Source organism: Sardina pilchardus, chromosome 2 (assembly GCF_963854185.1).
Source record: "Sardina pilchardus chromosome 2, fSarPil1.1, whole genome shotgun sequence".
NCBI classification, from domain to species: Eukaryota; Metazoa; Chordata; class Actinopteri; order Clupeiformes; family Clupeidae; genus Sardina; species Sardina pilchardus.
This window is the reverse complement of record NC_084995.1, coordinates 14,503,766-14,520,744: the sequence shown is the minus strand read 5'-3', so window position 1 is coordinate 14,520,744 and position 16,979 is coordinate 14,503,766. Positions and strand designations below refer to the sequence as shown.

At 42.0% G+C, this 16,979-nt stretch overlaps 2 protein-coding genes across 2 annotated transcripts; both read right to left on the bottom strand.

Annotated features, from left to right (window-relative positions):
- Positions 1–118: 118 nt before the first annotated feature.
- On the bottom strand, positions 119–10,445 carry LOC134064093 (ras-related protein Ral-A). Its single transcript, XM_062519898.1, has 5 exons — positions 9,865–10,445; positions 4,675–4,903; positions 4,334–4,542; positions 3,048–3,222; positions 119–2,389 (listed from the first exon to the last, which is right to left on the bottom strand). Exons 2-5 carry the CDS (start codon positions 4,786–4,788, stop codon positions 2,267–2,269), a joined length of 621 nt encoding a protein of 206 aa, XP_062375882.1. The 5' UTR covers positions 4,789–4,903; positions 9,865–10,445; the 3' UTR covers positions 119–2,266.
- Positions 10,446–13,741: 3,296 nt separating this feature from the next.
- On the bottom strand, positions 13,742–16,308 carry c2h7orf25 (chromosome 2 C7orf25 homolog). The gene is made up of 2 exons (XM_062519887.1): positions 16,198–16,308; positions 13,742–15,548 (listed from the first exon to the last, which is right to left on the bottom strand). Exon 2 carries the CDS (start codon positions 15,531–15,533, stop codon positions 14,202–14,204), a length of 1,332 nt encoding a protein of 443 aa, XP_062375871.1. The 5' UTR covers positions 15,534–15,548; positions 16,198–16,308; the 3' UTR covers positions 13,742–14,201.
- Positions 16,309–16,979: the final 671 nt, after the last annotated feature.

The following is a 16,979-nucleotide window of genomic DNA, read 5'->3' as shown; positions in this document are numbered from 1 at the left end:
GAGTCAATCACAACAGCGTTTTAATTAAGGACGTCTGGTTACCAAGACAGTTTGGGTAAACCAAAATACCAAGGCTAAAGCATTAACACATTTTAGAAAGAGATGGAGAAGGTTTAAAAAAAAAAAAGTAAACAATGGCAATGTACCGGTATACAATATTTTACCAGTATATCCCTACTATTTGTGTTTCATATCTCTGTAGTGATCCTTTTCCAAAACAAACTAATACAAGAAGCATGAGTACTTCACTTGCACCAGGTCCTGTAAATTCAGCAGTTATGTGTACATATACAGGAGTCTGAGACTCTATCACACATAAATGGGCTACATCTGAACATTGACATTGCTTATTCTTTGATAATGATGTGAGGCTTTAACTTTTTTTTTACAATTGACTGCCCAGTTTAATTCTCATCAATACATGAATAAAAATGTTATTGATGAGGGCCCATCCCCAAAGACTAATTCAGGTGTACATATTGAAAAGGAGTAGCCCTTTTAATGTACACTGGAACTGGTCATTACATTTCTGAACTGAAATAGCCAGCTGGGGCAAGATTGTAAGATGGGTGAGCAATAGACCTCTGAAATTCACCTACAAATAGGATCCAAAGCTGCCATCTTTGCCCATAGTTCCAGGTGTTAATTGAAGCTAACTGCCTATGGCAAGTTGCATTGTAAAGCCTACCTTACACCGACAGACTTTTGACAAGATTTGGGAAAGATTCTTGAAAGATTGTAGTCTTTTGAGTAAAGTTTGAATGAGGGGCATTAGTTAAAAGACTACAATCTTTCAATAATCTTTCCCAAATCTTGTCAAAGTCTGTCAGTGTAAGGTAGGCTTAAGTTAGCACTGGGGTAGCGAAGATCAAAGTGTGCCGTCTTCGCCTACCGAAAATCACAGTCTCCACTTAAATGCAGAGGACAAAACTTTGTAGCGCAAAACGTCGGCATTTCCAATTTCTTTATCCCCCTGTGAGTTTAACAGGTGCGAAAATTCAAAATCCGCATGTTACTTTCCCATAGAAAAAAAATCTCAAGATACCGGATCTCCTTATTTGGGCAAAGATGGTAGCTTTGTTGTAGGCGAACTTCAGAGGTCTATATGTATAGTGTTCCATCACTACCTGGGCTTTAGATTGGCTTCTGAAGAACCTGTTACTATTTAGCCACTACATACCGTTCCTCAGAATACCCTTTGTGTCAGTGAAACAAATGAAATGATCCGCGAGGAGAATGTTTTAAAGTAAAACAATAAAAATATCACATTGACATTCTAAGGTTGTGAAATGCCTGTGGACTTCAAGTTCAACTTGTTCTTTTTTTAACCTTAAATACAGGAGTGTGCTTTTGGTGGACGCCCATTGCCCACTCATGGAGAGGGAACCCGGGGGTGGCTCAGTCAGTACAGGGCCATGTTCTGATGTACTCTGAAATTAAGGCAGCATGTTCAAAGTACAATGAAAATATGACCTGAAAGCAAACGGCAGCCGTCAAACTTCCTTCCAAACAAACAGGAAAAGACATACGTAAGGTGTTGCATATGACATCCGCGTGACTCCTACATCTTGGGCTGGGAAAGCTTAATTATATTTGGAGTGTGCATTGAGGCAGTAGATCATCTTGCGTACTGTACTGTTAATGCAGCAATTGAATAACAAAATGAGATTCTGCAACTGGGTTAACAATTTACAGACCCAATCCGTGCAAATGCAGCAAGATGGTTATTTTACCCAAAATCCTCAACTCATCGTGAAATGAGCATGGAAAGGATTTACGGCGTTACAGTGAGTATATGAAGTGTTTCATTTGAACCTGCATTAACTACAGAGCCAATAGATAATAAGTTATATGTTAAAAAAAACAAACAAACAAATAAAAACAATATATAGTGTAGTCCTTAAGTAAAATAAAATAGTCATGACTGTGCCGAGCCACAAAGTAAGTTAAAAATATTCAACGATTAATATGCCTCTCACTGATTCCTCTCCATGATGCTTCACATTTTTTTTTCTCTCTCTCTTTCTCTCGCTTAAGATTCAGTTTGTTTTGATCCACACAACCCACCCATATCTTGTGGACAAAATCAATTGCCATGAAACCTTGAAACTTGTTCTCCCAACGCCCACAGCCTAAAGGAGGTGTTGACACAGGTGTCCTTGGCAGGTCATAGGGTGGTGAGAAAATCAGACGGGCTGTGGGGGAGCAGGGTAGAGCGGAGTCTGGTGGTGGGAAGTTGGCATTACAAGCACAGGTCACCCAGTCATTATAGAATGCAGCATCGCTCTCGAATTCTCTTTGCCAAGCTCTTCCTCTTCTTTTTGCCATTCTTTTCTTTGCTGTCCTCCATCTTTCTTGCTCTTATTTCACGCATCAAGTCGAAAAACACCTGTATGGACGCAGAGATGTCTTTCAATACACCAGTGATTCAACTTGCTTCTTAGCAACAACACATTCCATTATGAAAATATGATTGCTTAAATCTCCAAGCCACCTGCAGTTTCTTATTCCTTCAGTAGTGACAGAATGCTTAAAGGAGAATTCCGGCAATTTTTCCACATCCATCTCTGTTTCTCGAAGTCACTGAGTACTATTGGTACGAAATTAAACAAACCAAAAAAAATCTGCTACCTAGCTCGAGTTTCTGCAGCCAACAGCTAGAGTAGCCAGGCAGTTACAGAGCTACACTCATGGGGCATCTTTAAAATCATCATATGTTAAGGGCTAAGGGATTCATTATGTTTAAACAACATGTATGAGGCTAATGGATTCATTGTGTTTACTAAAGGCTAAAGAGCTGGGCTAGTGTGCGTGCAGTAGCCTGAAAAGTTGTGGGTTCGATTACCAGCATCCACTGTTGTGCCCTTGAGCAAGGCACTTAACCCCAGTTAAGTTGGGGACAGTGTAATCCCTTGTAATATAGTTGACATATGTAAGTCACTTAGTACACTTTGACAACACTGTCTGCTAAACCAATTACTGTGCATGTAAAGGATTCATTGTGTTTGACAATATGTAAAAGGCTGAAGAGTTCATTATGTTAATACCTTGTCCACATTGGCGCGAGTCTTGGCAGAGGTCTCCACGTAGCTTACTCCCCACTGGTCAGCTCGCACCTTGGCCTCATCGGTTGACACCTGCCTCCGGTCCTCCAGGTCGGACTTGTTCCCCACCAGGAGGAAGGGCACGTTCTCATCCTCCTTCACACGGAGGATCTGCTCCCTGAAATTGTACACCAGATTGCTGAAGGCATCTGCCCAAACAAACTGCTGCACTAAATGTCAGTTTGCTTCATTTACAGTTGCATCTCAACATTTTAATATCATGGGGAAAATACAGTATATTTATTTCAGAAAGTATAAAGACTGTGGGGTAAATTACAAATTAAGTGAAATACGTCAAGGCTTTTTTTGTTGTTGTTTTAATCTCATGGTTTACAGGTCATGGAAGTAAAAAATCCAGTATCTCAAAATACTATAATTAAGAATTTTATAATACATAAATGTCGAGTGAGAAGAGCTAGAATCAGCTATTTAAGTGAAATCGCCGGCAATGGTTTCCTAAGCCTTTCATGTCAGTCTGGGCAAGGCAATGGACTTTCCCATCATATTTTCAAATTTTCTGAGATGCACCTGTATTCCACAAGAAAGGATTAACAGTAACAGTTCAGTTATAGTAAATTTGGCCTGACTCAGGCAAAACTGGTTTACAGCAGGTTCCTGTTCATTCCCTTCATGTTAAAGGTGCAGTCAGCAATTATACACCATTTCAAGCCCATCATTTTTTTTATGTCACATTCAGGAATAATTTCCTGACATTCCTAGGCTGGGTGAACCCTGCCTGAACTTCCGGGGAATTTGAATTTCACTATCTATCTCCTCTGTTTACTGGCAGAACCTTTGGCTCCAATCAGAAACTAGCTCATCCAAAAGACGCACCGGATCATTGGTCTGATTGGTTGAGGGACTATCCAAGCGTAAGGAGTCATTTGAACAATGCTTATTTATCACGCCTCTTGTGCAGTAGAAACAAAGCGCAGCCTTCCCAGGCTAATGTTCAATCTTAACAGATTGAGAGCTTAGTATGGTGAAAACCAGACTATGACATTCCGCTACCAGTCAAAAACAAAACTAGGTCTCCCCTGGGAATACTGAAGGGCGGGGTAAGCTACCTCTCTTGTGTGTTTCGTTTGGTCCTTGGCTAAAATATAAAGTATGTTGTTTTGGACAAAAAACCTCTACTAATAATTAAATAAGAACAAAAACAAAATGTACTTCCTACGCAATTGCTTACTGCGCCTCTAACCAACTGACAAACATTTATTGTGCTTCACCTGAAGTCTGCAGTGGCGGCGAAAGACTCCAGCTCTGTAATGGAGAACACACAGAGGAATCCCTCTCCGCTGCGGAAGTAATTGTCTCTGATGGCCGCATAGTCCTCCTGCCCGGCTGTGTCCAGAATGTCTATCTGGACCTCCTCGCCGTCCAGAACCACTTTCTTCCTGTAGCTGTCTGCTTTCGTGGGCTCATAGTCCTCTACAAACTGAGAGAAAAGACTACAGTTAGTTCAACTCAGTTGATGACACCGGGGAGGAGTGTAAACACAAAAACACAAATCCTGATGCCTTTCCAGGAAGCCTTAGGCATCGGCCCGCAGCCACCACATCGAGCTTACCTCATCGTACATAAATTGCAGCGTGAGAGCAGACTTCCCCACTCCACCACTGCCCACCATTATCACCTTGTGCAAGGCTAGGGAGTTCTGCCCCTTTGGCTTGTTGGCTGCCATTGCTTTCCAAACAGGAAGGGGGGAGGAACCACAGACAGAAAGAAGGAGAGAGAGGGCAGGAGAGAGAAAGAGGGAGGTAGGAGGTGAACAGTCGCCTTTAGAGAGCCGGAACAATCTGTGGAGACAAAAGAATATTTATTTTAACTAGGGCTCTACAAGTACCACGTATATCAGTTTATTGGCAACACAAACACATTATTCATACACATGAGCATTGTAAGGCACCATATGGTAAAGAATGTGCAGACTACATGTCTTTTTCTTCTGTTTAAATAATCAGGTGCTTGCTTTTAGAAAAATGTGTGGTGAATAAGTAAGTGACATAAATTAGCATTTTTGAAATGGCAAAACAGAATAAATCCAATCACATCTGAATTAGCCCATTGCCCTTCCCATGCATCTCCCCACCTGTGCAGAGTTTGATTTCTTCCTTCATAGATAATGAAGGTGGGGGAGAACACATTAATCCATTCTCTGTGTTTTCATCACATTTCATAATTAGCACAAAACTGTTGTGTAAAGTAAGACATTTTGTGCATTATCCATGAAAAGTCGCAGAAAAGTATGGCTACACTGATTATGAAACTCTGGACCAATATCGATACTGATTTGTTTGTTTACTTAAAATTGGTCTACTTTACCTAGTATATAATTGATGTAACAGATAAACATCAGCTACTGCACATCTGTAAATGTCATATAGCTTTGCCATCAGCTTTCTTTATTGAAAGCTTGAAAATACATCTGTATGCGCTCATATCCTCACACACATATCCTCACATCAAAACAAACATGAAGGCCCCCCCCCCCCGGCACAACAATGACTGGCATAGACAATCTTGCTTGCAAACAAACTCCGGGTTTATTGTGAGGACATGTGAAGGTTTTTTTTTCTTCTTCTGTGCCCTCAAAAAGCTAGTGTGTATTGGAGAAATAAATAAAAAAATCCACACACAACCACAACAAAGACTCTTTTTAACTTGAGTGCTCAATGAGACCAGTCAGTCTGTCAGGTGCCAGCCCCCTAGCTACTGCGCATCATGGCTGCACGCGCTGAATCATAACCAGGTTTTGACGCTCCAGCTCTGAGAGGGGCGAAGGTTGCTTCAACAGACACCTCACCCGAATTCAGCCCGCTCGGCCCACAAGCTATCGACATGACAGCTGCGCTCCTGAATACACTTGAGTGGCTACTGAAGATTCAATACAGGATGAGCAGATTGTATTTGAGGATGAGAACTGCTTACAACCAAACTAGATCACACCAAGCAAACAAAAAGCTAAAAAAATATTTTTACAATTCAAGGCTGGGGAAAAGAAACCTCTATTGTTGATTTCCCCACTTGTTTGCAGATATCAGATAGGGGCTAATAAATAACCACACAGTTAGAAAATAAATAGCAGTAACGATGGCAAATAGTAGGATTGTGCACAGTGAACAGGAACAAAGAGGCTGAGCCCTGCCTTCACCAAACAGTTTGCGATCTAAACCGTCTGCAAACAGGGTGTGGCGCAATAAACAAACATCTCTCCAAATACACTCAGCAAATGACTGACAATCTAGCACTGAGTTTTCTAGTGATGTGAGGAAAATGACAAACAATTGAAATATGAAATATGTTTTTGGGGCTGATGTATTGTACAGTTTACAGGATGAGTGATTGGACACCTTGATTTTATTTGAATGTGTCTTTTGTTTATTCATGTGTGTCAAGGTCCGTGGGTAAAGAACAGACACATTGCAGTTCCAGAGGAAGTCTGTGGCCATTTGATTGTTCCTCATGATTTTCATTTCTCTTTATCAAGAACTGAACAAGATACTCTGCTTCCCCCATCTTCCACCACAACCACCAGAACCAAACCAGAGCTTCTGTTCACATCACAAGACAGGGTTTTATACAAAACCCCTCGGTTGGAGTGGAATTACTCTTTCTAACTTTAAGCAAGCTTATCTTTTCCTGTCTTTCGTACCACCCTCTGCATCACAACTCTGTGGGGATTTCCTTGTGCAGACCTGGTTGCTAAGCTACAACTGTTTCGTTAACCCATCCACCCTCTCTGAGCGCTGGCAATTTTCCATAGGATTTCCATTGGAGTATGAGACCACACAAACAAATGTGCACAGCAGGGTACATAACCAGAATGTGTATGGTCAGTTTGTTTTCTAAAAAGGAAACTCAAACCAAGCTGTAGCCTACAGCAGATACTCTTTTACGAGAACAGCGCCATTGGAAATGCCGTGATACACACAGATGAACATTTAAGATGCTCCAACGTTTGCTATTTTAAGTGGCTGATACTAGAGGTGTGTGTCCATGGTTAAATATCCTGTTTAAAATGCCATCCGTGTTTGCTGCTCCTTAAACCTTCCTCAACCGCTCTGCATCAGATAATAGGCCCCTGTGTCTTATGCCAAGAGTATGCTACTTCAGCCAGTAAATCCAACTCGCAGACATGGGTGTCAGTCTATCTAGTGAATGTATAACTAGTGCTGATAAAACAAATCAGTCTTAACTATGGCACACATTACATGCACGTCAAGAGTGTGATATCAGCCAGGTAACAAACAGCAAGCCTATAGCCTAAACCACCATACCAAATCCACAAGCTCAATATTTCTCAGATAAGCATCGGACCATCCAGTAATGGGTTCAGGCCTATGAAAGTCGAACAATTTACAAATATTCACAAATTATTTTGGTGTCACATAATAATATAGTTTAGTTGGTTAACCCTTCTGTATGCACCCAGAACTGTGAATGGTGAATTTGATGACGTATTTTCACACTGTTTCTAAATCACCCCATTTACATTTGTTTTTAAAATGCGTTTTGGGTGATCCCGGGTGACAAGTGGTCAGTAAAGTGTAAACAATCACCAAGACGCCTTGTAATCTCATCACTCAAAGTACTTGCTGAGGTGGTGTGAGACCAATCTGATCTGATCCTTAATAGTGTAAACGCTATTGCGTTCTGAGGTGTCGCAGACAATGGGAGTTCTAAGGAACGTAGACGCTGGCAACATCAGAATCTAAACACAGGTGGTCAGCAACATCTCTGGCTGTAGTATACTTGGAAACGTGTGCAAGCAGCAATGCGTCTCGGCTGAATGCTTCCAGATGACGTATGTAAGCATACCCTTAGTAGTTTAAATTAGACGCAGGTGGACATTAACTTTGCCACTGTTTGGACACTGTTCCGTGTTCCCCTTCAGGTGATGCCTATTTCCATGTTTCTGCAAATCTCAGAGCAAATTTGCATCAGTCTGAACCTGATGCTGCTCACACAAACCATGACACTTAGTTGCATTTGTAAGAAACCAGGTGAAATCATACATCACCAAGTGACATCGAGCACTTAAATGCCACAACTTACGTGAAGGTTGCACCACTTTAAGAATGCCAACTGGAGAGTGAGTCATAATTATCATCCTGTATATGGCCTATCCATCCCAGGCTAAACAAACAAGAAGGGCAAACTTGTTGTTCCCTGCCTCTATATCCAGGGACAGTGAAGAAGACCAAGACATTTACTCTTCCTCCCTGGGCTCTATGCCCAAATCACTTCAGCACCATGCAAAATCCATATGTTCTCTAAAGATGACATCCTGGAGTGAAGAGACACAACTCAAATGATCAAACAACACATGATATGAGGGAGAGAAGTACTGACCCCCACATTCTTGAAATGGAAGTGCTACTCTTCAGCACAAGGATTCGGCTAAACTAAACAAGCACATTCATCAGTAAGGATTTCTCCATGACTGTCACTGATACCACCCAAACACACCACACCTATACTACATTGGGTGTGCACCACAGAGCTGGTAATCATATTGCACCCATCGTGAGAAAGGGAGTGAGTAGTACCCCATCTGTCTATTGGTGTATGGAAATGTATGCTTTCTAAGTTTCTCACAGAACTTTTAGAAGCTACAAACTAACAGCAACAAAGAACAATGTGATTGCTAAGTCTATTATCAAGTAAGACACGACTCAACAGCCACCACAATGCATCATTTGGCATCTGTGTTCAGGCTTTTGCCTGTCCCAGCCAAAGGACATTGCTCGTCCTTTATAGGTAGTTGAAATATGCTGAGGATTTACTATTATTGACATGGGACATAAAACCTAGCCTAAATCAATGCAGATTAAACAGTCAAATGACAGATGAACTCCCCCAGTGCACAGAGGCATGAGAGATATCATGACAAGCATTTCTAGGCCAAGTGGGATCTCTGTCTAGGGTGTGGTAACGAACGGTCTTCTGAGTGGATAGCCATCATACAGTACATAAGTGTGAAGCGACTGGCTAGACGTCAGCCGTCGGTTCAAATGGCAACAGACACCAGACTTCCTGAAGTAAGATTTAAGCCACCTGTTAGGTTACGTTGCCATTTTACTGGGGTGAACTGAATAAGTTGTGTTCGTAAACTGGATTTTTCACCGAGAATGTTGACCCGGCTGATTAATCAACCACCTATTTCGCTATAGCGTCATCACCGTACTGAGTTCTGGCACACCCTCATCCAGTTAGGCTACTCACTGCATCCTCCACTGACAATGATGGCCGTGGTTAAAACCCCTAGGAACATTAGAAGCTACGGGACCAATAAGGAATGTTGCATCTAGCAAAAGACTGCCATACATACGCACGAAATACTGTAGGTGCGTTGCGATCATGGTTGCGATCCATTGCGCTGTTAGCTATAAGATTATACAAACATGCTTTGCCAGGCATTTCGTGATATTGTCTTAATCCGAAATGCAGTTACCATGCACACATATTATTGTTTAGTTGGGGGAATACAGGAAACGTCAACTATGCTACCACAGCCATAACCAAGATAGATCTGACATGAGTTAATGATAAGTATATAGGTAAAGATGATAAATATAACGTTAACGTTCAACGAGTTCAAGTCAGCTAGCACGTTAGCTAGCCAGCCACTTTTACTTTGCATGACAGTTCACCCATCCACCAGGCAAGTTACCCCCACGAGAGGCTATCAACGTTTGACTGCGAATCACCGGATGTCTGTGTTGATAATTATGAACAGGAAAATGCTTGCACTTACCAAATGATGATGCGGTGTAACGTTAGTGACACCCGTCACCAAGCAATATCTCTTTTTGCCCTGTAAGCTAGCGCTTCTCGTCACAGCATGTCGACCCAGATCGAGGCGGAGACCACGATGACCGGTGGGGTTTGGGTCCACGGTGTCCAAGCTGGAATAGCTAGCTAGGATAAATAATCAAACGCTAAACTAGCAAATCGGCAAAAGAGATAACGCTGTCTTACAAACCGAAAGGCGATATCCCTAATCAGACCCAAGTACACCGGTAAGCTAGATACCAAACTAGCCACTCCACAAAAAAGAGGAGTTTTAATTTTATTTTAAAATAAATGTATTAGTTAGCAAACTAGCTGCTATCAACGGCAACGACAAAAGAGTCAAGTTAGCCAGCTAGCTTGGAGGGTAACCTGTTAACGCTAATGGTCCAAGTCCAGTAACGTTAATTCCCTCTTCTGGCTGTCGCTATATTGACTTGAAACGAGAATTTCGTATTGAAACGCCCCTCAGAATTTGAGGCTCCTTGTATCGCAAGCAATTTTTCCCTCGCCCGCCGTTGGATATGTGAACACGTCAGTTTCTGGCTGAAATTCAGCCTGGAATATGGCGAAAGGGCGTGGGCTTTGGCGAGCCTGTGATGTCAATACGCACACAGTGCTTGTATCCGATTAAAACTAACCAAGGGGTTAACATTTCGTCATGATTTACGGGAAAGTAATATAGTTTAAACAAGTAGCTGAACACCTTTTCCATTCCCTTTCCTGTATTTTGTAGTATTTCTGGGATCTTCAAGACATCAAAATTATATCAATGGCAAATAAGTCATAAATAAGTAAACCAGGTTATATGTAGGCCTAGGCTATCAAAGCAAAACTACAAAAAAGACATGTAGGCCTACAAAAATCTTGTGCATTGCCTGCATTTAACAAGCAGTACCTTTTCAAAAACGAGATATTATAAATAAAAATACAAGGTAGAAACTCAACCTAGGAAAGGCTTTGGGATCAAAATGTTGTTTATTTATTTATTTAAGAGATGACACAGTTGACAAGGAAGAATAAGGATTTTTCAGGCAACTCATTCTAAAGTCTTGGGGGGCCATCACAGGTGAAAAAGAGTTACAGTATCCAGACATGGCAAGATGGACTGTGTCTTTAAACAAATACATAGATCACATTTTGGATATTTCTAAGTTGGTAAAAACATGCTTAGTGACGTGTTTCTCAAAACTTAGATTACTGTCAAACCAGACGCCAAGGCTCATTGCAACAAGCTTGATACAATCCAGTAAGGAACCCCTGCTGGCCTGGGATCCAATGACAAGGATCTCTGTTTCGACAGTATTTAGCTAAAGAAAATTAAGAGCAGTGAGTCAGTGAATTCAGCATGCTCTGAGGATCCAACTGGGAGGTAAATCTGCAGACTACATAAATGAATATAGACACCATGTTTCTGAATAATGTGTCCAAGGGGAAGCATGTATACTTAAAATAAAATTAGTCCCAAAATACTCCTGTTGTACAATATTTAACAGAAGAAAATTAAGATACATAGTTGTTTACAGAGAAACAGAACCTCCTGTTTGACAGATATGATGAAACGTAACGCCATGCCAGATATTCCCACCAAACACATCAGTCTATCTAATAGCATGCTGCGATCAATGTGTCAAAGGCTGTGCTAAGGTCTAGAAGGACTGAGCCTGTGCCATCATCGGCTGTTGTTAAAAGGTCATTGGTGACCTTTCAAAAATATTGTTATTTTTCCAGTGCAGAGAAAAGTTGTTTGGACATAACCCCACATCCATATCCACACAAAACCATATCAGGCAGACAAACATGCAAAGTCTAGTGTGTGTCATCACTGTTTTGCGTTTGTATCGTGGGCGTGGGAAATAGGAGGATTTGTTTTGTTGAGGCAATCAGTGTACTGAGTCACCCATAGGGTATACTTAATGAATACAGCATGTAACTCCGAGTGAGTCACTCATGGACGTAGCCTATGAGGAGTGGTCAGGTGAGCAGGTGATTTGAGGCTGAGAAAAGGATTACATCGTTGGCGCAAGAACTGTGGTATTAGCAAATTAGGATGACCAATCTGATTTAAGTTATCGGAGAGATGCCTTCTGTAATTGGTGCAATCCCTATGTAGACAAAGATGCACTATATTGCCAAAAGTATTGGGTCACCTGCCTTGATGCGCATGTGAACTTAAGTGACATCCCATTCTTAATCCATAGACCCTTAGCAGCTATAACAGCTTCAACAAGGTTTGGGAGTGTGTTTATGGGAATTTTTGACCATTCTTTCAGAAGCGCATTTGTGAGGTCACATACTGATGTTGGACGAGGACACTGGCTCTGAGTCTACGCTGTAATTCATCCCAAAGGTGTTCTGTTGGATTGAGGTTAGGACTCTGTGCAGACCAGTTAAATCCACACCATCCATACCAAACTCTGTCATCCATGTCTTTATGGACCATGCTTTATGCTTTGAGCACTGGTGCACAGTCATGTTGGAACAGGCAGTGGCCATTCTCAAACTGTTTCCACAAAGTTGGGAGTATGGAATTGTCCAAAATCTCTTGGTTAGCATTCCGAGTTCCTTTCACTGGAACTTAAGGGCCAAGCCGAGCTCGGGGATGACATTCAATGAGTTTATAGTTACACTTTTCATGTGAAAGCAGTGTTCCACTTTTAATTTTTTCTGTTACTTTTGAAAACATAGAAACATCACGTGGAGAGACCATTTAGCATATCTGGGACAGGGGCATCACTGTCTGAAGTGTCATCTTGAGATCAATAAGACCTGCATGTTTACTCATCTGTGGATAATAGGCCCTACAGTTCCATATCCTTTGCTTTTTAAACACGACAGGTTGGTCTAAATTTGTCCTTTGTCTGAGGGCAGTTTATTATCTTTGACAGCAAACTGCACCATTTGTTCTATATGGTTTAAAAAATAAAGATGTTGCAGTGGGAAGTAAGCTTTTTCTTTAATAATGATCATAATTCAAATTACATTCTGTCATTTAACCATTCTTCAACTAAATGATTAACCTATTCTGAATTTTCCATACAGTCTACCAAGTGTAAAGATGAATTGATTCATCTATTAAACTTGAAATGTGCTTGAAGAATTATTCAAGGCAAAAAATGCATTCAATATGCTGGACCTTTCTAAACAAAATATTGTCAAGTCATGATTAGTTTTCCAGTTTAGTTTTTCTTGTCTGTGTTGAAAGTCAGATGTTGACATGATACTGTTCCTTTTTAACCATTTGAACTAATCAGTGCTCTCCCTGGAACATACACAAATCTGGAAAAAATGAGGAGACCACTGTACTATTTTCTGACGTCATTTTACATACGGTTGCCGAGTGACGATGGTCATACTCAAATTTGCAGTTGTCTCTTAATTTTGAACAGATGACATAAAAAAAAAATGTGCAGTGGCCTCTTCATTTTTTTTCCAAAGCTGTTTAGTGTACTGTGACTGCCACCATCAGATATGCAGCAACATTACATTATTTACAGATAACAGTGCCACCTTGTGGTGGGCAGCTAACATGGTAGATTATGCCATAGGTCTAAGATTAATCCTCACAACCGTCAACTTGTGAGAAACATTAAGGACAAAAAGGAATATAATGTCCGCAACACTTATAATTGCTTCCATTTAATGTTTAACTGTCGAAATGTTGCTTGTTTTTAACATTAAACCGGAGCAATTATCAGTGTTGCGGACATTATATTCCTTTTTGAAGCTACTCTCCATTTGTCCTGCACCTGCAAGGTGGGATGTGCACTCAGCTACTTTTCTTGACACATTAAGGACAGCCACTTTGCTAGCTGTGATAAAAGAAGAGATGAGACATAAACCACGAGTTACTGAGATTTATTTACTTTTATGGTACTTACAAGCATCATCTGATATATCTGATATAGGTAAATAAAAATACATGAGATGGCAACGGATACATCTGATCAGACTGTGATCAAGACTGACCTCAATTATTTTAATCTGTGAGCAAATGACAATGACTTTACACTAAGTAGGAATAGGAATCAGAAAATAGGAATCTGATGCTCTTTTATATTTAACAGGCTTGATCACCAGTTTATAGTGCAATGGTCCAATTTTTTTTACTGAGATTATCAAGACTATTCAATCAATCAATAGCTCATTTATGTAAGGCCGTTTTCAGGAGTGGCCGTATTCCAAAACAAAAGCCAAACATATTCAAACTTTAAATAAATCTTCTCTAATTCTTTCAGCCAGCAGTGTTTGAGATCACCCAAAACCACACAACCATCAGGCAACTACAGATGTGTCCCCCTCTCATAGAGCGATGGCTCTCCACTCTTTCCCCTCTGTAAGAGCACGAGGTTGGTGGATGAACACACTATAACGGACGCCCTGGTTGGCTGCAGCTCTCACAAAGCCGCTGTTGGCAGTCATGGTGACTGCGCGTAGTGAGTCTCCGGTTCCAAAAATCATGAGCGACCTCGGGTTCACCTTGGAGCTCATTACCAGGCGGTTTGTGCGTTCCGAGGGCTCGTCAGGCACCACGGTGAGACGGGCGAGCAACTCGTCAGCCCTGGCCTTCTCTCCCGGGCCCCCGAGCGTGTCCAGGATCACGCGGAAGTCCTGCACGGCCGACTGGCAGGCGAAGAGCTCCTTGCCTTGCATGAACTCCTCAAGCTTGGGCAGAACCTTGTCCTGGCGCTCCTGGGCAGCCTGCTCGGTCAGCACCTGCTCCTTGAAGGCAAAATGGCAGCGGCCGTGGCTTAGCGAGGACACGTAGGTGATGAGTGTGGTGATGTCCAGGTTGGCCTTGTTGCACACGTCCACCTTAACTTCAGTTGGGAAGGACAAGCGAGCTACGATGGTGTCCCTGTCCACACGCGTGTGCGTCAGCTCGCCATCTCCTCCATCCTCTTCGTCATCATCGTCATCGTCACCACCCTCCTCCACCTCCTCCTCTGCAGGTTCATTTTCAAGTCGTTGCTCGTCTTCGCTGCTGGTTCCTTCCTCTTCATCCTCCTCCTCATCTCCATCGTCTTCCCCAATTACTGTGTTCACAGCGACAATATCTCCCCTCACAGAGATGCCCATTTCACTGAGGCGATCTGCCATGGGGCTGGACACGCCGTTGTAAAATGCAAAGATGATGTGGGGGTTGCTATACTGCACTGGCTGCTGACGGCTGGCCTCAAGGAAGTCCTCAGCCTGACACACAACACTTTTGTCTCCGTACTGGCCTCGGCCCTGCCATATGTTGTGCAGTGCCTCTGCCTTGCGCCCAATGGCTTTGATCCAGGTATGTCCATTGTTGGCCACCACGTCTACCACCAGGGTCTGCTTATGCCCGTCCGGACCTTCGTAAGCAAACACATGGAGTACGCTCACCACCCCTTCAAGGCTCTCAGCTGACTCGACAATGGCTCTCAGGTGGGTGAGATTTGTGCTCTGCAGATGAGACTCCTTGATCTGCACCTTCCCAGCCTCCACCTTCTGTAAGAACTTGAGCTCAGCTCGAAGCTTGCTGCACAGCTTGGCCCTGCCTTCCACATCTCGGGTTTGTCTACTGCACAGCTGGTCTACACGCTCCAGAAGCTCCTTGGCCACCCTGATCCGGTCCTGTAACGTTAGCAGACACTGGGTTGCCATTGCTGTTGCATCATTCTGGAGTACATGGGAAACACAGAAAAAAAGATTACAATTAAAGTGTTTGAGAACAATATTTTTACTGACATGAATATTTCTAATCAACACACCTTCAATAATATGTCCATCTTGACCTAATAAGTCAAGGTAACCTAACGTATATCACACCTGTAAAATCGCATCAACCGAGGCACTTTTGGCTGACTGATGACGTTGGATGTTTTACTGTGTATTTCTATGGTTTTCAGTAAGTGATAGCTAATGTTATGGCTACGTTAACTAACACAACCAGAATCACCACAAATATGACTGCAAGGCGATAGAACAGCTTAACCAACGTAAACAAATCCAGAATAACAAATGTTGTTACTCTATTCGCTTTGAATGAAGTTACATTTGTCGATGACAGCTGATTTTGTACAGGACAAGTTGGTTGCTAATGTCCAGCTAACACGGGCAATCTAGCTAGATTGGCTAACATAGCTAATACGTGGACATTGCACAGCAAGACAGCCGACCGGCTAACGACGGCTAATGCTTTTAACATTTGATTACGACACACTTGATTAGAACTCCAAGCACGCAGCCATACGTTATCATATTCTCTTAAGTTAACGCCTCTGTCAATGAGTTGATATATTATGCAGAGTCAAAAGGTATTACTTACCCTCTACTAACATGAGTTTGACAATTTCCAGCTCACATTTGGCTTCCTCCACTAACTCTGCGACACTAGCACATCTCTACTTTGCTCGGCAGGGTTGCATGCGCCACCTGTCTTGGAGGAATGGAACTACTTTTTAGTTGACAAAAGTACAACCATATGTTTGTAAAGGTTATGCATTTAGTATCAATTTAAGCCTAGAAATAGAGTAAATAACTAATGATAAAGGTATGAGGACAGAATCCAAGAATCTTGAAAGTAAGGGCAATTCCAGATGTGAACCTTGCAGCTCTCACATGATGTTTGGAATTCTCTTTATTTTACCAGGGGAGCAATTTGCTGCAGCAATATTCATTACAAAATAGCTAAAAGATAATAAATAATAGGGTATAAATGCAGGCATAATAGGCCTATGTAACATCACATAGTAGACTACTTGCAATGGGATATCAGGTAGGCCTACGCTACAGTCATAGGCTATACCTCCGCCAAGGAGGTTATGTTTTTATTGGGGTTTGTTTGTTTATGTCTGTTTGAAAGCAAGATAACTCAAAAACTTATGGATGGATTTCAGTGAAATGGAAGGAGTGAGCCGGATCACCGTCTGGATCCAGGAAGCGGGTATGTTTTTGCTTGGCGGAGGTCTGCGCTCTCTGGGTACTTTTCTAGTTTTCCTTATGAGTCTATAGGCCTACAGTTGAACAATTTTCCCAAGCCTATTTTTGCTTGTCACATTCAGGTTACCAAACCAGCAGATTGGGGCAATAGGAGTTACTGAGATTAAT